General features: G+C 40.2%; 1 protein-coding gene and 1 long non-coding RNA gene across 10 annotated transcripts in view; one reads left to right on the top strand and one right to left on the bottom strand.

Annotated features, from left to right (window-relative positions):
- Positions 1–4: 4 nt before the first annotated feature.
- On the top strand, positions 5–26,534 carry LOC118894783. Of its 5 annotated transcripts, none has more exons than XR_005019750.1 (5): positions 5–85; positions 17,928–18,017; positions 18,090–18,219; positions 20,415–20,604; positions 25,800–26,534. It is a non-coding gene; the product is annotated as an uncharacterized LOC118894783 (long non-coding RNA). The 5 variants fall into 5 exon arrangements; XR_005019749.1 differs by having other exon boundaries at positions 27–112; XR_005019748.1 differs by lacking the exon at positions 5–85 and adding an exon at positions 17,623–17,851.
- Positions 21,053–26,885, bottom strand: part of MYLK (myosin light chain kinase) — a 219,531-nt gene continuing 213,698 nt past the window's right edge. For all 5 annotated transcript variants that reach the window (XM_036851338.1, XM_036851336.1, XM_036851337.1 and 2 more), the window contains 2 exons: positions 25,364–25,495; positions 21,053–23,088 (listed from right to left, as the gene is read on the bottom strand). In XM_036851338.1, the coding sequence (XP_036707233.1) occupies positions 22,832–23,088; positions 25,364–25,495 (389 nt within the window). In that variant the 3' untranslated portion in view covers positions 21,053–22,831. The remainder of the gene's footprint in view (positions 23,089–25,363; positions 25,496–26,885) is intronic.

Here is a 26,885-nt window from a genome sequence, read left to right as displayed (position 1 = left end):
GCCGCCATCTTGGAGGAGGGCAAAGACGCTCCCGGCCCTCCCGCCCCTCCGCTCGCCTCAGTCGCCACCGCCATCGTGGAACAGGGTAATCACCGCCGCTTTTGCGATCCCGGTAATAACCTCCGGCGCCATCTTGGATTAGGTCAATGTTGTATTTGGCCTTATTCGACAGGCCTGTTGTTTCTGCCGTCTGGATGCTTCGTCGTCCCTGGTTATTCTCTCTCCTATAATTTTCGCCTCTGTGTGGGATTAATAAAATGATGCTTTCATTTTCCTTTCTCATCTTGACTTCTCCCAGTGGTCGTATCTTCACCCCTATACACGCGGTTCGAGTAACCTGCCATTTTGGGTCAGGGCAATTGACGCTGATTTCGCTTCCCATCATCCCCAGAGGCCGGCGGGGACTGCCCTTTATCTTAACTGCTAGCCGGGTGGAAGATTCTGTCTCTGAAGGTTTATTCCCTGCCTTTTGATTTTAAGTTACTTGTACAGTGGAGAAGGTCAACGAGAAGTATGTCCCTTTTCCTATCCGATTAAAGTCGCCCGTGTGGCCTAGGATCCAGTGTCATTCTTGAGGGCCTGGAGGATGCCCAAATGCGTCTTCCAGCCTGAAGCCGCGTGGGCTCGCCCGTCGCCGAAGCCCGTCGGCGAAGCAGGACGAGGATGAGACGATTAGGCTGCCGGCTAAGGGTGAGGTGTCGAGTGGAGCGAGAAGCTTTCCACCCACAGTATTCCAAAATAGAGGGATGTTGGCTTATATGGAAAACATGTCTGCCTAAGGAAACCGGGACAGCTTGTGGAACCTGCTTCAACCAGCTGACCCCACTTTCCATTCACTGCTTTGTTCTAGCGGTTTTTGGTTTGTACTAGAAGTCTCCTAACCGTCAATTTTCTCATGCCCGAATCTCTCTTTAAATTAATTACTGTACATGTGGTGGTATACAATACTTATTTATTCTTTCCAGCAAGTATTTATTTTGTGGAGCGTCTGCGAGATTGCACTGGCGTTCATGGCACTAAGTGAAAGACAAGTCCTCGGTCTCCCAGACGTTATAGAGGGAGCCAGGTGAAAATAACTGTGTGTTAGTTGGTGACGAGTGTTGTCAGTTAGGAAGTTGTTTCAGTAGTCCAGGCCATAGCGAGTAGTGGTTTGGGCCAGAGTGGTCGCAATCGAGGTGATGAAAACTGAATTGAATTCTGGACATATTTTAGAAGTAGCGCTAAGATTTGTGGATATGTTAGTTGTGGAGTGTGAGGTAAAAGACATTATGAGTAGCTTGGAATAATTGAGTTGTAGAAGAAGCTATTTTGAAGGCAGAAATCTGGGATTTTATCTTTTACTTGCTGAGCTTGACGTCAATTAGACATTCAAGTGGAGAGGTTGAGTAGACAGATTTAGACACTGAGGTTCCAGGACGAAGTGTGGACTAGAGGTATAAATTTGACAGCCATCAGGGCGGTGATGGTATTTAGAGCCATGAGACATCTAAAGATTGAGAGATAACAACTAGACGGTTGCCAGTGCCTCATCCTTACAGCCCCACAGATTGTGTAGAGATCCTGTTGCCTGGTTTTCCTGACTTCTTTAAAGAGCAAGTTGGTGTACTCACATTGCAGACTGTGATCAGAGGGGGAAATTTTTGCAAAGGAAATAAAGAAGTGAGTCATTTTGCAGAGCAGATAATCACTATCCAAAAGCTTCTTTCATTCATTTAACTGATTTTTTTCCCAATATAACCTGCTTAGTGGGAAAGTAGGAGGCAGGAATGCATAAAGCTCTGTCAGAAATCAATTTAAAACTCAGCGTATCTTCTTACAGTCACTTAGACTCCAGTCTGTTTTCTCCAGTATAGTCACAGTGATCTTTTCCAAATACAAACTTGTTCATGTCTACTGCCTTCCCCCCCCACCCTCTTATGACATTTAAATGGCTTTTAATGGCACTTACGATAAAGTATAAAATATTTAATGTGACCCACAGTAATGTGCATGGTCTTAACCCCTACCTGCTTCTTCAGTCTCACGTCACACCATGCTCTCCCTAGACATACTACCTTTATCTTAGTTCTTCCAATGAGTGATGAGCCTTTCTGCCACAGGGGCTTTGAGCCTGTTGTTCTCTCTGCCTAGAATCTCCATCCCTACCTTCCTCCTTCTGATCTAAGTTTGCCATCACTTTCCCTAAACTTATGGAATGAGTCATTCTCCTTGTCTCCACGTACTTCCTCTCATAACACAGACCACAGTAATTTTATATTTACTCATGTGACTTCTCTCCCCAGTAGACCACAAGTTTCATAAGACAGGAATAGTGGTATTTTCTTGGTAGTAGTGGTTTGTTTGAGTTGTTTGTGTTTGTGTTTTTCCCCTTCATTGCCTGACACATTGCCAGCAACATGATTCTGTCTGGATCAAGCATGATTTCTCTAGCAAAAGTAATTATTTCAAGCCTTAGGACTATCATGACACAAGCAGAGCTCATTAGAGTCCTTCTGTGAAATTGATATTAGGATGCTGGGGTGTAGTGTTCATCTTTTGGTCAGGATTATTAAAAATAAGAGGTTGCGCTCCTGGCTCCAGACAGTCACCTTCCCTTCCATGTGGGGAGAGAAGAAACCAAGCAAACAAGAGGGACTCTGTGTTTTGAGGGCTTTGGGTCTTGATTCCAGTCCCTGAGGTCTGGTACTTGATGCTTTTCCTTCAATTTTGTGGGTTTTCTTGTTATTCTCCCCAGCAAGGGAGTCAGTATATTTCTTTTGCTTAATCTAGCAGTCCCAGAACAACAACAACAACAAACCACAGCTCTATTCCATTTGTTCCAATAAAAGCCCTGGAAAGTAATCTCTTTAGTTTGAGTCACATATGCCCATCACCGAGCCAATCATTGCAGCCGAAGGGGATAGAATATGCTGACTGGCCAGGTCTTTGTCATATACACATAGCAGGAGGACGGAGGCTTCACCCAAACTATATAAATTGAGTTTATATATCCCCCGCATTTGGGGGATATAGTTCCCCAAGAAGTAATAAGGGAGTTGTTATCAGAAGAAGAGAATAGATGTTGGGCAAGTATGGTAGGCTGAAAAATGCCCCCCCCCCACTGATGTCAAATATCTGTGAATGTTAACCGTATTTGGAAAATACATTTAAATTAAAGATCTTAAGATGAGAAGATAATCTTGGATTATCCAGTGGGCCCTAAATGCAATCACATATCCTTATAGAATAGACACACAGAGAAAAAGAGTCGCACAGGGAGAGGAGGAGGCAGTTTGACCACAGAGGCATTGTGACCACAGAGGCAGAGATTGGAGTGATGAACCACAAATTGAGGTATGTTGACAGCCACCAGAATCTGAAAGGTGCAAAGAATGGATTCTCCTTTAGAGCCTCCAGAGGCAGTACAGACTTGCCTTGCAATACCTTGATCTCAGACTTAGAGAATTGTGAGAGAACAAATTTGTTTTAAGCCACCCAGTTTGTGGTAATTTGTTACTGCAGCAACAGAAAACTAATACAGCAGGTAAAAACAACAGATACTGAATGCATATTATCTGCCTCCAAGTATCTTACTCCACGCCGAGTATTGGGAGAATTGCTACATTCAAAGAAAAATTGAGAATATTAAGCAGGTTAGAGTGGTCTAAATAAACATTGTTTCTGAGGACTACAGAGCAGTATTGTTGTGAGGAGAGAGAAGTCAGGAAAAGCTTCTCGAAGGCATGTCTCAAACATAATCATAGGGATGTGTTATGAAAAGGTTGAAAGTCATTAAAGTGAGAGAAGATAAAAGGTAAAAAATGTAATAGGACACAGCCATGTGTCTGCAGAAGGCTAACCAGGGTGAAGTGATAAAAATAAGTCTAAATAAATAGTTGGGACTTGAGTGCTGGACTGAGGAATTTAAATTTGAACTAAGACATGGTAATGAATCAGGTTCTTAAATAGTTATAGGTTGAAAGTATTATCCGAAAAGAAAAATCAACTCCCATTTATTAGTTTCCTATTGCTGCTGTAAAAAATTATCACAAGTTAGTGGCTTGAAACATCATGGAATTTATTGTCTTAAAGTTCTGTAGATCCGAAGTCCAAAATGATTCTTTCAGGGATAAAAGTCAAGGTGTTGGCAGGGCTGGTTCCTTCTGGAAGCTCCAAGGGAGAATCCATTCTTTACCTCTTCCAGCTTCTAGAAGTTGCGGGCATTTCTTGGCTCACAGTCACATCTCTCCAGTCTCTCCAATCTCTGATTCTGTTGCTGGAATACCTTCTCTGATTTTGATCCTCCTGCTCCTCTCTTATAACAACTTTTGGCGATTACATTGGGCCCAACCTGATGGTCAGGGATACTCTCCCCATCTTAAAATCCTTGACTTAATCTCATCTGCCAGTCCCCTTTACCTTATAAGTAACAGTCTGGGGATTAGAGCATGGACATATTTGGGGGCTATTATTCAGCCTACCACATTCCATTACCAAAAGAAAGGGAGGGAGGGAGGGAGGGAAAACCCCAAAGACTTGAAAAATGATAAACATTCTTTTTAAACCATTGCTGAATTTGCAGGAAAGTAAAGGATATCTCCAAAGTGGGGATCAGAAGTGGAGTGAGGGCTTGTGTTGGGGATGGTAAAGAATAGTAAATTGAAACCAGAACAGTGATCAGTTAGTAAAAGCAAAAGCCAGGATTTCTCTGAAGGTAAATGCTAATGCCAATGCTAGGGCTGAGAGACTAATCAAGTGAGTTTTCTAGGGCTTTTTCTATTTGGGCACTACCCATTGATTTCAACATATGAATTTTGAGGGGGTCATAAACATTCAGATCATAGAAGTTGCCTTCCTTGACAAAAGGGATTTTGTAGGTGTGATTAAATCAGGGACCCTGAGATGAGGAGATCATCTTGGATTATCTGGGTGGGTCCTCTGTAATCATAAAAAGGAGGCAGAGGAAGAATCAGTCAGCCAGAAGGCAGTGTGACTACAGAAGAAAGTCAGAGTGAGATGCAGTGTTTTTGGCTTTGAAGATGGAGGAAGGGGGCTTCCAGAATGTGGAAAATACAAGGAAATAGGTTCTAGGGAGGCTCTAGGGAGCCTTCAGAAAGGAATGCAGCCCTGCCAACATCTTGATTTTAGCCCAGTGAGTCCTGTACTGGACTGCTGATCTACAGAACTATAAGATAATAAATTTGTATTGTTTTTTAAGCTACTAAGTTTGTGGTAATTTGTTACATCAGTAATTGAAAACTAATACAGTAATACATCTGTATCGATAGCAGCCAAAAAGCATTACTAGAGGTAAAATCTTTCATAATAATGAACTGTTCTGTTCACCAGGAAAACAACAATTTTAAACAGGTATGCATAATTTAAGAGGTATGGCCTCTGTGCTACTGTTCCAATTCTACATAGAGAATTATAAAACATTATTGGATGACGTTAAGGAAGACCTAAGTAAGTGGAGAGATACTGAGTTCATAGATTGAAAGACTCAATACAGTAAAGATGACAGTTCTCCCCAAATTAATTTATAAATTGCATGCAATCTCAATCAGAATTTCACCAAGTAGTTTTTGTTGTTTGTTTTGATTTTTGTGGAATTTGAGAAGCAGATTGAGATTTTATATGGAAATTTTAATGGTCCCAAAATTGCCAAGGTATTGGGAGAACTTGCTGTACAAGATAACAACATTTATTGTAAACTATAGTTTTACAATTAAGACAGTATAGTATTAGCGTAAGGATGGCAAATAGACTGATAGAACAGGATAGAGAGTTCAGGAACAGACCCACACATATATAGTCACTTTATGTATGACAGAGATACAGTAGGGAAAAGATGGACATTCCAGTAAATGATTCTGGGACAAGTGGATATTCATATGGGAAAAAAAAATTTCCTACGTCACACTATACACAAAAATCATTTCTAGACTTAAAATGTGAAAGTCAACATTTAAAGCTTTTAGAATTAGTATAGGAGAATATCTTTATGACCTCAAAGGTAAGGAAAGAATTTTAAAACAAGATATAAAAAGTACCAACTATAAATGAAAAGGTTGCTACTTTGACTATATTAAAGTAAAGGATTTTTGTTCATCAAAGGATAGCATAAAACAAGCAAAAAAAAAAAAAAAACAAGGTACAGAGTGGGAGAGGATATTTGCCACACATGTAATTAATAAAGGACTAGTCTCCACAACATATGAAAACTCCTTCAAATCTGTAAGAGATAATTACATTGAAAAAGTGGGCAAAAGACTTGAATAGGGGCTTTACCAAAGAAAAACTATAAATGACCAGTAAACATATGTAAATATGTTCAACCTCTTATTAATCAGGGAAATGAAAATTATAAGCACAGTGTTATACCATTAGCCATTCTCCAGAGTGGCTAAAATGAAACTGTTTGATAACACCAGTTGTTGGTGAGGGGACCGCAGGTGGTGAATTGGCACATTCACTTTGGAAAACAGTTTGGCATTATGTAGGAAAGTCAAAGATACATATCCCATGACTGTTTTTCTTTCTTTTTTTTTAATTTAGTATCTGTTTTTTTTTTTTTAAATCTGAATCATCAATTTCTTTTCTTTTTTTTTTTTTTTTTAACTTTTATTTATTTATTTTTGGCTGGTGTGAGTCCTTCGTTTCTGTGCGAGGGCTTTCTCTAGTTGCGGAGAGCGGGGGCCACTCTTCATCGCGGTGCGCGGGCCTCTCACTGTCGCGGCCTCCCTTGTTGCGGAGCACAGGCTCCAGACGCGCAGGCTCAGTGGGTGTGGCTCACGGGCCCAGTTGCTCCGCGGCATGTGGGATCTTCCCGGTCCAGGGCTCGAACCCGTGTCCCCTGCATTGGCAGGCAGATTCTCAACCACTGCGCCACCAGGGAAGCCCATCAATTTCTTTTATTTATTTATTTATTTATTTATTTATGGCTGTGTTGGGTCTTCATTTCTGTGCGAGGGCTTTCTCTAGTTGTGGCAAGCGGGGGCCACTCTTCATCACGGTGCGCGGGCCTCTCACTATCGCGGCCTCTCTTGTTGCGGAGCACAGGCTCCAGATGCGCAGGCTCAGTAGTTGTGGCTCACGGGCCTAGTTGCTCCATGGCATGTGGGATCCTCCCAGACCAGGGCTCGAACCCGTGTCCCCTGCATTGGCAGGCAGATTCTCAACCACTGCGCCACCAGGGAAGCCCGCATGACTGTTTTTCTAATGCCAGGTTGATGACCTTCAAGATTCCCTAGGGTACATATATCAGAATATTCAAAGCAGTATTTTTCGTTATAGTCCCACACTGAATACAACACATCTATCTACAGTAGAATAAATAAATAAATTGTATATCTTACGATGGGATACTTTACAGCGATGCAAGTGAACAAATTGCAGCTCTATTCAGTTATAACAGAGGAATCTCAAACAATATTGAGTGAAAGAAGTAAGGCACAGAAGAATACATACAGTATGATTCATTCATCTAAAGTTAAAAATCAGGCTAAATGAAAAATTATATTGTTTAAGGGATTCATACACAGGTGGTAAAACTAAAGAAAAGCGAAGAAATTATCACACAAGTCAGGATAGTGGATACTTACCCAGGATAGGTAAGATAGGTGGATAGTGGGGAGGGAGGAATTTATGACCAAGAGGGGACAAGTAGCAAGGATTGGGAGAGTGGCAGGGAGAGGAGTTCTGGGAGTAATGGAAATGCTTTATTTCTTGACCTGGGTGGTGGTTATATAGGTTTTCCCTTAGTGATAATTCATTAAGATGTATATTTATGTTTTGGGTGCTTTTTGCTTATACTTTATATGTTAGATATACTTTATATGCTTGATATACATAAATGATATATAATAAGAATAAAGAGGAGTCCTGATAGTAGGAAATACTGCATCAGGATGATCATGTAAGAATCTCTTGTAGTTAATCTGGATATAATAAAGATGTTAAGGGGGGACATCCCTGGTGGTGCAGTGGTTAAGAATCCGCCTGCCAATGCAGGGGACACGGGTTCGAGCCCTGGTCTGGGAAGATCCCACATGCCACGGAGCAACTAAGCCCGTGCGCCACAACTACTGAGCCTGCGCTCTAGAGCCTGGGAGCCACAACTACTGAGCCCGCGTGCCACAACTACTGAAGCCCGTGTGCCTAGAGCCCGTGCTCCACAACGAAAGAAGCCACTGCAATGAGAAGCCCGTGCACTGCAACGAAGAGTACCCCCTGCTCGCCACAGCGAGGGAAAGCCCACGCACAGCAATGAAGACCCAACGCAGCCAAAAATAAATAAATAAATATATCTTAAAATAAAAGATGTTAAGGGGACAGCATCGCTGACACCTCTTTTTTTAAAATTTTAATTAATTAATTAATTTATTTTGGCTGCTCTGGGTCTTAGTTGCAGCATGCGGGATCTAGGTCCCCAACTAAGGATTGAACCCGGGCCCCCTGCATTGGGAGCACGGAGTCTTACCCACTAGACCACCAGGGAAGTCCCTGGCACCTCTTTTTAAGAGAAGCTGCTGAGGCAAAACCCTGGTGACAGATAGTGGCCATGTTTTGTACCCTATGATCTTCATCCCTTTGACTACAGATAGGAATACATATACAGATGGTAAGACTATACAACAAAGCAATGAAATGTTTATCACACATTCAGGATAGTGGATACTTCTGGACTCGAGCTGGGCACCTGATCCAGGAGTTATTGATAGGGAGGCACCCCTCTTCCTCATCTTTTCATCTCCATAAAAAAGGCAACTTCTGTACAAAAGGGGTTATGTACTAATCAGATTTCCAGCTTCCTGAACAATGGAGACCAAAACTGGTTAGTTAGAGAGGAGTGTATTGAAAGGACATTGGATAGCTCACAAAATTGATGGAAAAGCTGAAGAATAAAGTTTGGAACATCGACAGGAGCCAAGGGAAATTAGACATCTAAAAATAGAGACCAAATCAATACACAGGAAGAGTCTGGTTAGTATCTAACAACTTCTGTCATTGGCATAGCCACCATTGGGCATTGGATGCTGCCATTATTGTTTCCTCTGTCACCTCTGGAAAGATTCTAAACTGCCATTTACTTCTCTGTGTTATTCACTCCAGAGTCAAGGTTGTAGGTAGGAGCATATTGTTGGAAATTGACATGCCCAAATTCTAGAGACAAGGCAGCTGGGAAAAGGGCTATTTGCCCACACGTGAGCTTCTTTATTGGAATTACCTCCAAATAGGAAGTGTGTTTAGATACTGGGTGGCCAAAAATGAAAGACACCCATCACAGGAAATATCAGAAATAAACATATCTGGCCCCGCAGGGAGGAGGAAAGAGTAATATGATTAAGATCTGTGAAATTCATTGGGCCATGTTTTAACCGGGGGACGAGAGATTCTGCACAGTCAGGAAAGGCAGCCAGGCTGACTCCTACTTCTGCCCTGCAGTGCACCGTTCTCTCTCTTTTCTAGTTTCTCTGCCTGTGATTGGGAATAGGGAGCGGGGTATAATTCTGATCAGCCCTGTGCTACTGGCCAAGCTATCTTCAATTCAGGAAGCTGGAAGTCCAGATGTCAGCAATCTTCACGGTTGGTCACGTACCCCAAAACATACCCTTATAGGGCTCTCTTTTTTTTAAATTATTTTTTTATTGAAGTGTAGTTGATCTACAATGTTGTGCCAGTCTCTGCTGTATAGCAAAATGACTCAGTTATACACATATAGACATTCTTTTTTTATATTCTTTTCCATTTTGGTTTATCACAGGATATTTAATATAGTTCCCTGTGCTATACAGTAGGCCCTTGTTGTTTATCCATCCTATATATGATAGTTTACATCTGCTAATCCTAAACTCCCAGTCCTTCCCTCCCCGCCCCCCCCCTTGGCAACCACAAGTCTGTTCTGTGTGTCTTTGAGTTTGTTTCTGTTTTGTAGGTAGGTTCCTTTGTGCCATATTTTCGATTCCATGTATAAGTGATACCATGTGGTATTTTTCTCTTTCTGACTTACTTCACTTAGTATGATAATCTCTAGTTGCATCCACGTTGCTGCAAATGGCATTATTCTCTTCTTTTTTATGGCTGAGTAGTATTCCATCGTATGTATGTACCACATCTTCTTTATCCATTCATCTATCCATAGACATGTAGGTTGTTTCCATGTTTTGGCTATTGTGCGTAGTGCTGCTATGAACATAGGGGTACATATATCTTTTTGAATTATAGTCTTGTCCAGGTATATGCCCAGGAGTGGAATTGCTGGATCCTATGGTAATTCTATTTTTAGTTATCTGAGAAACCTCCACACTGTTTTCCACAGTGGCTGTACCAACTTACATTCCCACCAACAGTGTAGGAGGGTTCCCTTTTCTCCACACCCTCTCCAGCATTTGTTATTTGTAGGCTTTTTAATGATGGCCATTCTGACCGGTGTGAAGTGGTATCTCATTATAGGTTTGATTTGCATTTCTCTAATAATTAATGATGTTGAGCATCTTTTCATGTGGAGGGCTCTCTGTTAATGGCCAGATGGGAGATGGTGCTGAGGTCATTCCCCACCTTCCTGAATTGTTATAGTTTCATTGTCATACAAAAACCTGCAGAAAAGGAGGGGTGAGTGATAGGATTCAAACTCTAAATTCCACTCTAAACTTCCAGTTAGTTAGCCCATAGAATGGCCAGTGATATGACTAATATGAAAAGATTATATCACATTATTCTTTTGAGAATTTGAGCTTGGGGAAACTGACACCTGAGCAGATGTGGAGAGAGGAGACCCTCTATGAGAGACTGTGAGATAGCTGCCTTAGTACTTGATGACTTTCTATGATCAGCTTCAGGCCATAGGTCTCCTTATAAATGGTTAATAAACACACCAATGAAGATAAATAACATTTATGAACAAATGATGATTAAAATGATGAGATAGATGCCCTCTTTTTTTTCCTTCTTCAGAATGTCAAAGATAAAAATCATACTGTTAGCAGGGATATAAGGACATGGGTATTCTTTTTTTTTTTAAATTATTTATTTATTTATTTATGGCTGTGTTGGCTCTTCGTTTCTGTGCGAGGGCTTTCTCTAGTTGTGGCAAGTGGGGGCCACTCTTCATCGCGGTGCGCGGGCCTCTCACCATCGCGGCCTCCCCCATTGCGGAGCACAGGCTCCAGACGCGCAGGCTCAGTAGCTGTGGCTCACGGGCCTAGTTGCTCCGCGGCATGTGGGATCTTCCCAGACCAGGGCTCGAACCCGTGTCCCCTGCATTGGCAGGCAGACTCTCAACCACTGCGCCACCAGGGAAGCCCCGGACATGGGTATTCTTAAACTTTGCTACTGAATGTACAGACTGATAGATACACTGTCTGGAAGGCAGCTTGACAATACGTAGCAAAACCTTCAAACCATGAATGTCCTTTGACCCAATAAGTACACTTCTTGGAATTTATCTTAAGGAATTTAGAATTTTTTTTTTTTAATTTTATTGAAGTATAGTTGATTTACAGTGTTGTGTTAATTTCTGCTGTACAGCAAAGTGATTCAGTTATATATATTCTTTTTCATATTCTTTTCCATTATGGTTTATCACAGAATATTGAATACAGTTCCCTGTACTATACAGTAGGACCTTGATATTTTAAAAAAATTTTTATTGGAGTATAGTTGATTTACAACGTTGTGTTAGTTTCTGCCGTACAGCAAAGTAAATCTGTTATTATATATGTGTGTGTGTTTGTGTGTGTGTGTGTGTGTGTGTGTATATATCTCCACTCCTTTTTAGATTCTATTCCCATGTAGAGGACCTTGTTGTTTATCCCTCCTATATATAATAGTTTGCATTTGCTAATCCCAAACTCCCAGTCCTTCCCTCCCCCACTACCCTTCCCCTTGGCAATGACAAGTCTGTTCTCTCTGTCTGTGAGTCTGTTTATCTTAAGAAATTTAGGATGTGAAAAAAGATTTAGTTACAAATGCTCATCACAATGCTATTTACAATATCAAACTGTTGTGAATAATCTAAATGTCCAGCAGTACAAACTGGTTAAATTATGATAGAGGTTTAAAATAGTATAACATTCAGACATTAAAAATGATTTTGCAGAAACTTACTTTCAAATGATTCAGCAAAAATAAAGTGTGTGTGTGTGTAACAGAGAGCACAAGTGTGAGAGAAATTGTGAGCAAAGGGCAAATGTGGAAAATGATGTGATTGTTAAGACAAAAACTGTAACAGGTCAGAAATGTCTACTCTGCCTGCAAGCTAACAAGGTGGCCTGGCCCCCACCCCACACACTCTCGTATTTTCATGTAATTTTTCTTTCAGGGCCCAGCCGCAACAAGGGGCTCTTAGATTTTGTCTCTGGAGACCATTACTGCCAATTCTTGGGGCCTTCCCCCCAAAGGACAGCCTCAAGGCATTGTTCTCTCTTTGTGACCCAGCCCAAGTTCCAGTACCCTGTGTTGAGGGAGCTGGCCTCTTCACCCAGGTCCCTCAATGAGGAAATGTTCTCTTCTTTTGAACACCGTGGGGGACACACATGGTCTGGGGCCTGGTCCAGGTGGATGGAGTGTGGGGTTTCCCAGGAAGAGGAGCAGGGCAGAGCTTGATCTCAGGGTGCACTTTGTGGCTTAAGGTATGTGTGTGGGGGTTAGTCTGGGTCCAGATAGAGGGGCAGGAAGAGGATATATGTATGTATGTGTATGTTTATATATATAAAATGTACATGTTATTTATATATATATTATACTGTTACATATATATATACACACACACACACATATATACACACACACACACACACACACACATATATATATATATTCACAAATAATGAGCCCTCTGAGCCAAAAAACAAAAACAGTTTATCATTTATGGCAAAAGCAGCAGCCAGAGCAACATCTTATGTTGGTTACCAAGCCCCATCCACACAGGGCAACATAGTGAGGGCCAGATGGTACCTGCATATGCAGTGGGGTACATTACAGGAGAGGAACCCTGTAATGGCATATTGGGGGTGGTACATTCTGATCCCCTTCAGCTCCTTATACAAATATTAGGAAACTCTGATCTTATATATGGCTGCTGGTGACCTGTCTATCCTGCTCTCCGAAGAGAGAGAAACCTTGTCTTTATTCTAGAATGTAAGCCAGTCTTCTCCAAGACGGGAAGGAGAGGTCTTTATCTTTACTATTCTGAACATCTCTGGGAAGAGAAACATATCTAATCCTTACCCTACTGGAATGTCTCTGTAGGGGAGGAAAAAAAAAAAAACCCTTTATCCTCTACCCTCTTAGGTTCAGTGTCTGGGACCCTGTGAACTGAACTGATAAAAGATTAACAGGAGAAAAAGGTTTACTTCATATACATATGGGGGGCCTCACAGAAATGAAGTGAAAACCCCAAAGAGGTGGTCAGACCCAGAGGGTTATATACCATTTTAACAAAGAACAATAAATTTGTGGAGAAGTGACAAGACAAAGGAACGTGGGTTTAGGTTTTTATGGGCAGTAAATTGTGGGAAGGTAAACTTGTGGGGAAAATTAATGGAAGATAAGGGTTGTTTTTAGTAAAGTTTGTTATGTAGCTGCCATCTCTGGGCTGAGACAAGTTTAGGGTCAACTCGTGTCTGGTGATTAAGTGTTATTCTGCTCTTCCTGATATATGAGAGAGGATGGGGACACATTCACAAAGGGAAATTTATGCCCTGCTGTTAGGCAAATAGGGGGAAGATAGAGAGCTTTTTCTGTATCTGCTGTTTCTCACTTGCCTTCAGCTCAAAATAGTCCTTATGCCAAAGTGGCATATTTGGGGTGGTAACATTATGATCCCCTTCAGCTCCTTATACAAATACTGGAATTGATTGTAAATGCTTTTGATCAGAAGACCTGAATTGTCCCGAAAAGTGAGATGTTCAGAGTGGATCATCTCCCAACAATATGGAGTGGATCATCTCCCAACAGTATTCTACTGAAGGGTTTAAGAGTGTTTATCGAACTATTCTATCAATCTTTCTCCAAGTTTGAAAAAATTTTAAATAAAAAGTTGGGGAAATAATGCAGAGATGAATTTGATATGGAAATTGTTTAGAATATATTAAGTAGAAAAGTGGACTATACATGGTGTGTACTAAGATCTTATTTTATAACAGTATATCTGTCTATAGAGAAAAAAATCTATAAGGGGATATACCAATATATTATTAGTGTTTATCTTTGGCTGAGTAAGGGCATTGGTTTTGTTTTTTTTTAATGTTCTTCTGTTTATATGTATTTTGCTTTTTTTCCCCCAGTGAGTGGTTTTGTGAGTAAATTTTTTTCTTTAAGTTTATCAAAACCGAATCCCTTTATGTCTTTCTGTCTTCTAATGAGGGTAGATATCAGTGACGTGTTGGTTTTTTCTCCCTCCATCTTGGATGTACTTAAATTGCCCTGCAAAGTGGGGAGGGAAGAGAGTGAAAGATAAAGAGAAGAGGAGAGAAACCTAGGAGAAGAGACAGGTCTGGGAGGATTTTTCAAATGAAATGCTGATCAATATGAACTCCCTTACTTACTTTACCTCCCTTACAAAATCAGTAAATTCTTTTATATTTTTGTGTGAGTTGAATTTTTTGATGGGAAACTCAAAAGGAAGAGGAGACAACAGTAGTATGGGTTACATTTTGGGTGCTGCCTGGGATTTTCAGACTAAAGTGCACTGCCTAGCTATATTTAGGATTAAATCATTGCCTAGAATAGTGGTTTTCAAACTCTTAAAGATTATTGAGGCCCCTAAAGAGCTTTTATTTATGTGGTTTATAACTATTTTATATTATCCATATTAGAAATCGAAACTAAGAAAAATTTAAATCACAAGAATATGTAAGCTGTCAGAGTGATGACATTATCACACATCATGACACCAAAAGTAAAAGCAACAAAAGCAAAAATAAACAAATGGGACTATATCATACTAAAAATCTTCTGTTACAGCAAAGGAAACCATCAACAAAATAAAAAGGCAACCTACTGAATGGGAGAAAATATTTGCAAATCATGTATCTGATAAGGAATTAATATCCAAAATATATAAAGAACTCATACAACTCTATAGCAAAAAACAATCCAATTAAAAAATGGGCAGAAGATCTGAATAGACATTTTTTTTTCCAAAGAAGACATACAGATGGCCAACAGGTACCTGAAAAGATGCTCAGCATCGTTAATCATCAGGGAAATGAAAATCAAAACCACAATGAAACATCACCTCCCACCTGTTAGAATGACTTTATCAAAAAGACAAGAAAGAACAATTGTTGGCAAGGACGTGGAGAAAAGGGAACCCTCGTGCACTGTTGGTGGAAATGTAAATTGGTGCAGCCACTATGGAAAAAAGTATTGAGTTTCCTCAAAAAATTAAAAATATAACTATATGATCATATAACTATATGATCCAGCAATTCCATTTCTGGGCATTTATCTGAAGAAAATGAAAACACTAACTAGAAAAGATATATGCACCCCCATGTTCATTGCAGCATAATTTACAATAGCCAAGATATGGAAACAACCTCAGTGTCCATCAACAGATAATGGATAAAGATGTTATATATATATATAATCTCCATAAAAAAGAATGAAATCTTGCCATTTGTGACATGGATGGACCTCGAGGGCATTATGCTAAGTGAAATAAGTCAGACAGAGAAGGCCAAATACTGTGTGACCTCTCTTATATGTGGAATCTAAACAACAACAAGAACAACAAAAACCCAACCAACATCATAGGTACAGAGAACACATTGATGTTCTCTGTGTTGGGATTGTTGCCTGATCCCTGTGTTTTCTGAGTTGCCTACTTACAGCTTCTCTAGTCTAACTTTATTTATTTTATTTATTTATTTTTTCCCTCTGGTCTAACTTTAAAAGACCCCTTTTCCTGCCAGCGTTCGAGGAGAGACTGTCAGAGGGCCTGTGGGCTAAAGGAGGAGACGGAGGGGGGACGATCAGTCTAATTCCTCTGTTTTTTGCCTCGTTCTGTGGTAGGACTCAGCTTGCTTTTTGACGCTTTCTTCCCTGCAGATGCTTGCAGAGTGGAAAAAGTTGAAACGAAATTACTTACCAATTAGTCTATCCCAAAATTTTGTCAACAACTCGAGTCTAATGTATCACCTCTCTTATTCTATGCCCTGTGGGTTTAATGCCTTTTGTGCCTTTACTTTCATTTTAGTGAGGTTTTGGGAGGCAGGAGATAAATTCAGGTGTCCGATCCACGACGTATGACCACTAGCCTCAATTTAGTTTCCATAGAAACAGCTTCTCTTCCCTTTAGCACCCCATTTTTATTGATTTATATAATAATTAAATTATGTAATTACAGTTGTACAACTGGCATAAAGAAGTTTAAGAACAAATCCAATTGACTCTTGGTAAATAATACTACTCAGTGGCCATCAGTAGAACAAGTGTGTGGGCATCAGTTCATTTATTTTACAGAAAGAATGAAAATTGTGGTTAAGTCGGGCAAGTTGGATTAAATGGAAATTAGTTAACTGAGCTTCTACATTCAATAAATGAATATAAGACATTCATTAACAGGGTGCATTTTATTTTTATTTTATTTTATTTTTTTAACATCTTTATTGGAGTATAATTGCTTTACAATGGTGTGTTAGTTTCTGCTGTATAACAAAGTGAATCAGCTATACATATACATACATCCCCGTATCTCCTCCCTGTTGTGTCTCCCTCCCACCCTCCCTATCCCACCCCTCTAGGTGGACACAAAGCACCGAGCTGATCTCCCTCATTAACAGGGTGCATTATTAAAAGTCTAAATGATTTGGCTTCTTGGACAACCAGTTTAACTTTAAATGACTTTATCTCTTTAAAAACTCCTTGAGCAAGCAAATGCCTTTCCAGGATCAGGCTCTTTTCTGTACTTTGAACATGGGTACTATTGATGTGTTCAGACTGACTTCCCGGACTCTGGACCCTTGTCTGTCCTAACTCCTATGTATCCCATCCTACTTCTGCATTGATTTCCTGGTTGGACTTTTGACCTGCATTGACCTCAATGCATCAGCGAGTTGATACCTTACATTCCTTTTGAGGCTCCCCTTCATAGGTACATGGTTCCCTCAGTCTCTAACCTTTTAGGCTTCTTCAGAGTAAAACTGACTTGCCTTCCTATTGGCCTTCTTCTCTGCAGGAAGTCAAGTTTCAGCTTCTGTGCTCTAAGTAAGTTACCCGCTCATCTGTTTGCTTTCCATCTTCCAAAATTCTGGTATTTTTCACCTTTCTTCTCCCATATTTGTCTTTGAGGGGTTAATAGCTTTATAAAAAAGTATTCCTTCACTCTCGGTTTAATGGGGTTCTGAAGAGAACGGAGTTACTGCTTGTCTTCTGGAGTTCGTGTTTGGTCTTCTCTCTACTATGGTAGCTTCCCATTTTCTAAACCCTTAATCTCTTGATTCTCCAGAAAATAGGAGCATTTTGAGCTTTCTAGACAACTTAAAAAAGGTGTCTACCTAGTCTTTTCCTGGGACTGCCTAGCAGAGCCCTATTTGTTCTGTGGTTAATATACTGCCAGAAACAAGTCAATGTGAATTAGCTTTCGTAAATACAAATTAAAAATTAGAGAACTTTTGGGGATTAAAGGTTAAGTGTGAGTTTAAGGTCAAGCCAACTTTGAGAAATTTCCTCTTGATTGGAAAATAAGACTCGTAAGGTCAGATGAGCTTTTCTCTTTTGACTATGAAGAAGAGAGTATTTAGAGACTGGAAGTTAAAACTTTTCCGGAGACCAAGAGGGCAGTTGTAGCATTTCCTAAACTCATAGCAATTGTGTTTCATACAGCTGTATGTGCACTTTCAGTTACAAAGATGTTTTTCCGGAGGTGGGTGGAATTTCAATAATTCTTTCCATCTTTCATTAGTGTATAACTTTTCCACATATTTGTTTTGTTTCTACAGAAGTATTATCAGCTCCTTGCAGGTAGAGGATGTTTGACACATCTTAGCATCTCCGAGTGCTAGAAGAATAGAGCTGACCGTAAGGATCAGGTACTGTGCATGAGCTCTTTTAATTTTTATAATGGTCTGTGAAGGAGGAAATATAATTCTCTAATTTTATAGGTGAGGAAACTGAAGCACAAGCTACACAGCTCCAGTGAGAAGCAGAGCTGGAACTGATTCCACTTGGCTGATTACCCAGGTCAGCTAGATCCTACCCTCGTATCCTGCAGTGCTTGCTTTCAGTGAACAGGTGAGATGCTTTCTGGAGAGACAGATCTGGGACTTCATGGAGCTTACAGAATAGGCTGTATGACTGCTTGCTAATAAATGTCTGTTGAATCTGACCAGAGGCTATTGGTCATTGTAACATACCATCTGGAGCAAGATTGTGGAGAAGCCCTATAGCTTAACCTGTCCCTTAACTGTTGGAAGCTACTGATGTCTGCCCAAAAGAAGCTAATAATAATGAATTGACTTTTAGGTTAATTTGTAACCTTCTTCTTCCTTAGTTATCTCCAGCTGGAAGAAATCTAGTCCCAGAGAGTCAAATAATGTCTTGTGAAGATTTATCATGTACTTCTGTGTGGTCACTACTGGGGCTGTGGTCTCTGACATGAAGCCCTCCTTGCAATGTACAAGCATTTGGAACACCGGCAAGGCCTATGAGCTAAAATTTCAAACAACCAGCAGTTAGAAACTGACTGTTGTCTCCAAGTGCTGTAGATCTCCTGGGTATTTCTAGTTCCAATGGGAAGGGAGGTATGATCAAAGCCACTAAGGTTAAAATGACTGTAGCTATCAGGATGGCCCCTCCCCCTTCCTTTTGGTTCACTCTCGGGGAAATCTTGCCCCAGGGATGCTGTCTCTTTCTCTGCTATCTCAGTTGTCCCTGTTGGATGCTCCCCTATCTCAAGTAGCTCCAAGTTCCAAAAACACCAGAGATTTTTTGCCTAACTGGTTGCTTCATATCACAAGTAATCTGGTAATTGCTTGTGAATTGCAGATCTATTTCGATTTTGTGGTGAGAAGCACAGAACTGGTACTTTTTAAATGTCTTAAAAAGTGAAAAAATGGGCAGAATGTAATGGGCAGAATTCATTTACATATGAATGTAAATAATGTAAATAATCAAACACAATAACGTAAGTATTGAGTTTGTGTTATCCATATGATTGATGAAACTATAGACCATACTTTCCAGAATGATTTCACGCAAACTTTTATGTTTTAATTTCACAATTTGAAAAGTGATATGCATAGTTAAGGTAAAATTTGGAGTTTCTCTTTTCCTCCTAGTCCATCTAAAACAATGCTGTCTAATAGAACTTTATAGAACGTTTTAATCTGTGCTGTCCAATACGATAGCCAGCCACTAGTCACATGTGATTATTGAGCACTTAATGTGGCTAGTGCAGCTGAGGAACTGAATTTTAAATTTTATGTATTTTCATTAATTTAAATTTAAATAGTCACTGGTGAGTTGTGGCTACCATATTGGTCAGAATAGATCTAGAATACAGTGATGACCTTATAACAGGATAGTCTAGGCTATGTTACAGCCACAAAGAATGCTAAAATCTTGGGGATTTATAAGGACAAAGATTTATTTCTTGCTTGTGTTATGTACTCATTTGGGATTGGCTTGGGACCTAGGTGGATAAAGTAGCCACCATCTGACATGTTGGCAGTTACTATGGAGAGCCTTGCACCAGTACTTAAATTCTCTGGACCAGAGGGGATGAACATCACTTCTGCTTCTACCTCGCTGACCAGAATTAGTCACACAGCCCCATCTCCCATCTCACACAGGGAGTCAGAAATGTGGTCCTAATCATGTGCCAGGGGGCAAAGAGCCTCAGTAATGACTGTCACAGACTTAGCTTCCTTTTCGAAATACAGAGGAGTTCCCAAGGGTTAAAGAAAGTAGTATTACCTGTGTTTTCTTGAAAAGTGGAGAGTTGAGTTTCTTTAGAATTCAATTATTCTTTAGCTCATTGATACTCATTAGCACATGTATTAAAAGCACAGATTTTATTAAAATGTGTAAAACTCAAACATCTTGATAAAAAGAAAGACTTTAAAGTTAGAGCCGACAACAGTCAGCATGTCTTTTTAGTTATACATAGAAATTCATTTAATATGAAGCTCTGCGATGTAAGGAATAATCAGTGGATTTTTTTTTATATGTTTGGGATGAGAATGGAATGGAAGGAAATTATTTGTTTTCTTTCAGAATATAAGGTACATTTTTCACTAGCAAGGAATAAAAAGTTCTTTTCTTTAAAAATAATAATTTCCTCACTAGGAACATTTGTGGATTGTGGTTGCCTTGAAAAAATGAAACAATTTAAATATTATCTGGACAATGGATTCTTTCCAGACTATACTGTGGAATCATAGAGTCATCTAGTCCAACATTTAATAGTATGTCTTGATTCTTTCTAGAATATCTACAGTATTGTTTGAATACTCAAGACCTGGGGGGCCCCACCATCTGATATCTGAAAACAGACTTCCTGTGAAGCAGGAGTGATGGTTTCCTGAGAACAAGTGCTTCACTATCAAGACATGGAAAGATAGCACTCGGCTGCTAGTAACAAATTGCACCAAAGTTACAAATGCAGGCCAAGCCTTGGTAAATATTAATGATGATGATGATTTTGTGACATACTGAAAATGTCAGATTTTAGCATTATAAGCGTACTGTAGATACTAGAATGTAATTGAACCAAAATGATGCTCGAGAGAAATTTTGAAGTAAATGTGCAAATTAGGCTACCTAGTATAAACTAGAAGTGCCTAAGTCATTCTGTTCCTTAGTAAAGCACAACCAAGTAAGCCTTTTTTTTTTTGGCTGCTCTGCGTGGCATGTGGAATCTTAGTTCCCTGACCAGGGATCGAACCCGTGCCCCCTGCAGTGGAAGCGTGGAGTCTTAACCACTGGACCACCAGGGAAGTCTCCCAGCATGTAAGCCATTTATGCAGCAGAGCATTTGTTTTTAGCTTCTGAGATCTATTTGGGTCGTCTACAACTGGTGGCATGGAAAGGAAAAGAAGGCTGCAAAGACTGAACAAACAGCATGCACTGTGGTAGCCTTTATTTAAAAATTGTGAGCTAACTACAGTTGTAGTGTTCTCATTTACCATTCTGATGGCATAATAAACTGGGAGAACATTAACACAACTTCAAGAAGGCATCAAAAAACCTGTAAACAAACATACACACCACGCATGCGCGCACATATACAGCATACATGCACACAAAGATTATAGTCTAAACACAATCAAAAGTGATGAAGAAAAGCTTTGAATGCTCTAAATCAAATTTAAAACACTTTATTATAATAAACTGTGGCAATACTGTGGCTATATGAAAAATGTTGTAACTAACTGCTTAAAAAGCAAAAAGGAAAATACTGGCAATTTGAAACTAGCAGCAAGAAGCAGATAAAAATAGAATGGAAGATAACATAAGACTAAGTAACATCAAAATTCTAATGTTGATACTGTGTAGGATTGCACTGAAGTAATTTAAAATTGGTTCTTAAGGAACTCTCAGAAAGTCCCTTGAAATATTAAACTGCTGCGCTTTACAAACAGCGGAAAAGAAAAAAGTATTTGGAATGTTACACACACACAGAGGAAATGTATTAGGCATATCAGTTTATGGTCTTTGTTTATGCCCTTCAAAAAGCTTTATAAAGAAAAATTTAAGTGCCAATGTAGTGAAAGAAAGTTAAAAATTCCTAAAGATGCAAGTCTGAGTGCATTTATCAGGTTAAGAATATATTTCAAGGTTGGGGGGCAAGGCATGATTGATGCACATTCTTGTCTTGTGGAATCCATAAGGTAAGTAGAGTTCTCTGGAGCATGTTTAAAAATGAAGGTATATTAAACTCAGACTATCCTGAATGAGATTCCAAAGTATGTGGAGTTCTATAGCTGAAATCTATTTCATAGTGGCCAATAAATAATTAAGACTAACTTTCCAGCAAACTGTTTTTTCATACATTCAAACACAAAAATCTTTACCACACATGCAGAGCTGATATTCTAAAACAGCGCAGGTATGAATCCTGGTTTCAGAAAAACACATTAACCAGGGATTTTTTTCCATAGGTTCCTATAAAATGTCTCAGAGCTTCTAGAAATCTTCAAAGAGGGGATAAGTTTAGATTTCCTACTGATTTTGGAAGAAAGGAGATTGCTTTTCCTAAGGAAGCCAGTCATCCATGAGCGGGAGACGTGTCTTCAGAATCTAAGAAGTGTAATGTCCCTAATGCTTAAACTTATGGCAAGTCCAGATCCAGAAAAAACTGGTAGGTAGAACAGGGGATGGAAATGAAAAGTTCAAATGTCTATAGTATACTTTGGAAATATTGTGCCTCGTAAGTTAAAATGGCTCAACTGCCTGCAGAATGAAGTGCTACAGGACTGGTGAAGACCCGGTTCTCTGGAATAGGAGCTGGGAGAGACCCCCCCATCTCCAGGGACCCTCTGGACAGGGCTGTGACCTTGTTTTTTCATGAGTGCTTTCAGTTGGAGAATTTATATGACTTTGCCCAGATAAAGCTTCCTTCTGGTTACTTTTTCTCTAAAATTGGTTGGTCAGGCAAGTTACTGGTAATTTCCCAAAATGAAATCTAGCTGTACTAGAATCTTAAGGTGCCAGCTAATTTAAATTAATGCCCCTCAGTAATGCTGCTGGGTATCAACCACTATTGCTGAAGAATCAACCCCCAAATGACCTAACTAAATAATCTATCACACTAGGTGCTTTTACTGTCTTGGGTTTTTTGAGCTTTAGAGAGATAGATAGTCTTTGTGATATGACTTAGAAACTGCTTCTCTCTGGTGTTGTCTCATTCTTCCTCCTCTTCTTCTTCCCCTTCCCCTTCCCCTTCTCCTTCCTCCATGGTTTCCACGATGAGCTCTGCTGTGCAGGTGGCTTCTCCAAGACTGTTGACAGCCTTGCAGGTGTACTTGGCATCATCATCCCCGCAAACATCGCTAATGATTAAAGAGCAGTTCCCATCCTCGTCGTAGTCTATCTGGAAGTGGCGGGACTCCCTGATTGACTGGTCATCTTTGAACCAGACGACCTCAGGGTCTGGGTATCCTGTATCACAGGGAAGGAACACAAGTTGCAGAAACTATTATTTAAAACTTCTTATCAGTTCACGCAAACTCTTGAGCTACCTCTATTGATTAAGGGGGTAAAGGGAAAAAAAATTATGATGTTGGCTTTTACCATCTATTTTGATATTTACATTTGAATAGGGGCATGTATTGTAAACACTAATATTTGAAACGCCACATAAGGTATTGTACAGGCATCCCATTTCCCACCCATGTAGGGCTTGTACCACCTCCCACCTTAACACAGATATAGCTAACTCCCCGGAACACTGTCGCAGTTCCAACCACGTGCCTGGAGCTAAATATCTTCTTGGATTAAAAGAAAACTTTTTTTATCTTGTATAAAAGAACTTAAATAAATTTAAATTAAAAAATAAGAGTCAGAAAAAATGGGCATAAGGGATCTTTTGGAGGTGATGGAAATGTTTAAAAATTGGATTGTGGTAATGACTGCACAATTCTGTAAATTTCTAAAAATAATTGTATACTTAAAATGGGTGAATTTTATGGTATATAAAATTATAATTCAAAGATGATAACAGACCTGTAAACATAATTAGAGGAACTGACAATACTGCTAGGAAAAAGAAAGCAGTATTTGTCTTAGTCTGATCCAAAGACAGATAATCTGCCTGTAGATAACTGGAAATTGACCACATTGATTCGCCTCATTTTATGCATTAGTCATGTTGCTGCAAAGTTCAGCATTAAAATATATATGTTTTATGCCTTTAAAAACATAATAATACTAACTTGTAATAATACTAACTAACAATACTTGACTTGTTTTTAAACTTTGGAGAAGTAGTTTTACAGGACAAAATTGTAGCCCCAGCTAGAATACAAATTACACATAAGAATTCTAACATTCTTTTCAAGTAGAATTTTGTTTTTAACAAACAGCATCCATATGCTTTAATTTCTCCTCAGCACTCCAAAGTAATGCAAATACCAAGAAAATAATCCCAAAGAGAAGTAAGCAAAAAGATAATTATTATGAAATAATATTTTCTACAAAATAAAGGAAGAAGTAAAGAACTTAAGACCCAAAGACAGTGGTGATGGTGAGAGCTACAAGCAGTGGCCCAGAACTCTCAGCAGAACCCCCAATCTGAGCACTTCCACACTAGCAAAGGCAGCACATCCAGTTTTTTTAAAAATTGAGTGAAAAAGAGAAAGATTATGGTAGGCGAGGCATTTATAGGCATCTTGATAATATAGTGATGCAGGAGAAAATTGTTTTTCATTCCTACCTTTGGGTTACTTTACCCAAAAGGCAGTATCTAGCCATACTGCTGGAGAATCTTACAAAGTGGGAGGCATGGTGCGTTATCACTGCCGTCCCGTGCTATGCTGCCTTGGGGAAGTTGGTCCGACCGAAATGGGAGATAGCCCTCCACTCCGGTTGGCACACAACAGTCACAGACCTGAAGCAAAGAGGTCTGTCTTATCTTGCCACTTATCTTTCTAGAATGTTGCAGTCTGTTGAAACTGAAATGCTATGTGTCACCAACACTGCTAACTTCTCAGGTGCTATGCTAAGGTCCCTTAGGGTCCCTCGAGCTCTAACAACTCACTCTGGCCATGTTATTTCTAGCAGGCAGAGAAACATGGGGAAGACAGCACAGGGGCCTGGATCCCAACTTCCCTCCGTTTGAAGTTACACCACAGGCTGTCTCTACACTTACCAGTTCCACAACTTTTCCCTTGACTCCATGACATCTTTAAAAGACTTGAAAGGTTTCCCCTTTCCACATGTTATCTCACAGTCTCCAGAGCCACACAAGGCATTAGACACTGTCTTACAGATGAGGACTAGAGGCTCAGAAGAGCTAAATCACCGCCCGAGGTCACAGAGCCCGGTGATTAACAGCAGAGCTGCCCTCTCTGCATCCTATGCTCTGTGCCAGCCTTCCTTTGAGAGCCTTTGGTGGGCAGTTCACATGCTTCCCATAAGCTTGCAAAGCTCATTTCATTAAGCACGTTCCATAGCCAAATAGGTCCATGATAAACCACTTGTAATTGGGTGCAGTGGCTGATGTAAGTAGGTGAAATATCAAATGTGCCCTCAGTGAGTCACTGAATGGCCCTAATCTTAAGCAGGTGGAGTGGGGCAGTGGGCCAACTCCTCCTGACCCATTTTCCCTCACAGCCTGGCTGTTCCAGAACTGACATTCTGCCAAGGGCACACAGTAGGGGCCCACCAGCCAACCATACCCCTTTTGTAGGTAAGGGAAGAACAGCTACAAACTTACCTTCGATCTTGCAGTCAAATCTAGCAGCGCTTCCCTCCACAACTTCTAAATCACGAATGGTCTTAGAAAAGTAGGGTTTTACATGGGGCTTTTCCTCAGCGACAGCCTCAAGGAAAGCTTGGGAGACATCTTCTAGAAGACAGTGAAGAGGACGTGGTAATTTCTTTATTCCTTGTTCTCTTCCCTGGTTTAAAAAAGCTGACTTTTTTTTTTTTTTAAGTTGTTATAATTCAGCAAATAATGGCGCTTAGAGGACTGAATCATAAGCACACCTTTCTCCTGGGGACTGGCTGGCCTGCTGCCAAATGATTTTGCCAGAAGAGAGAACTGTGACCAAACTGGGGAAATGTTTGGACTCCCCCTCCCTTATGCTGACACACTGAAAAAGGAAATAATCTGTAAAAAGCTTATCTGGCTGCATTTCATGCTGTTTCAGGATGCGGTTGAGGGTATCGAAGAAGGACAGAAGCACGCCAGCCCACCTGATCTCTGTACCCCCTCTGCCCTCCTCTGGCAGCAGCAGGCCCTTCTTGGAAGGGAAGAGCCAGGTCCTAGAGGCATCTTCGATTTGCCAATAGCTCTGTTCTCCACACGGATACTGCCTTCACAGTGTATGACTCTGGACCAGGGTTTGGGATTGGTCAGGGAAAAGCTGTAACTTTGAGTGGCTCCCGATCCTCTCCTTCCCCTTCAGGCTATTTCTGGGTCATCTGGAGAGCGGCAGGGCTGGAGCAGGAGGGACCAGGCCCATGTGCAGCAGGCTCGGTCCTCGGCTGCATCAGAGCAGCTCAGCAAGCAGCCTCACCAATTACCCTGTCTTATGCACAAAGGGATCTAGACTCAGCTTCTCACCTTTGGATACCAAAAGCATCAGGCAGTGGGAGGTGGAGGAGTGTCTCAGGCCAAATGAGGCACCTCCAGATGATAAGGGCCAGACCCTACATGCATCTGAAGCAGGAAGAGGCCAAGGCCTTCACTGAGGAGATGGATGGGGCAGCATCTCAAAGACGGTGGGCAAGTAACTAACCCTGTTGGTCTCTAGGAGGGGCTCTGCCAGTTACTGTCTACCCAGTTCAAACGACATGTTTCAGCATCATGAAAAATAACAAACAAATATGGCCTATATGAGTCAATTTTTGTTTAAAAGGAAAACGCAAAGACACGTTAAAAAAATGGATATTTTTTAAAAGTACACTATATGATTTTTATTTTATGTTTGCCTATTATCATACAAGCATTGCTTTTGTAATGAGAAAAATGAAACTTTTAATAAAGCCTTTGCTAATTCTTATGTAAAATATAGGGAAAAGATTAGCGGAGATCATCTAGTTCTATTAGACAAAAACTTTCCTTCTGAAAATAGTTAAACCTAAGGTGAAACAATTAAAGAATAATTACTACCTTTAGTAATTATTGTTAGGGCAGTGTAAAAGTAGTTTCAAATTTTTCCTTGTAGGTTGTATTATTAAAAAAACCCAACCCCCCCCACCTTAAGAAAAAAAACCCTCTAAATGCCTCTCCA

The sequence above is a fragment of the Balaenoptera musculus genome, chromosome 4 (genome assembly GCF_009873245.2).
Source record: "Balaenoptera musculus isolate JJ_BM4_2016_0621 chromosome 4, mBalMus1.pri.v3, whole genome shotgun sequence".
NCBI classification, from domain to species: domain Eukaryota; kingdom Metazoa; phylum Chordata; class Mammalia; order Artiodactyla; family Balaenopteridae; genus Balaenoptera; species Balaenoptera musculus.
Note: the sequence above shows the minus strand (reverse complement) of the source record. Positions and strands in the feature narration are given on the sequence as shown.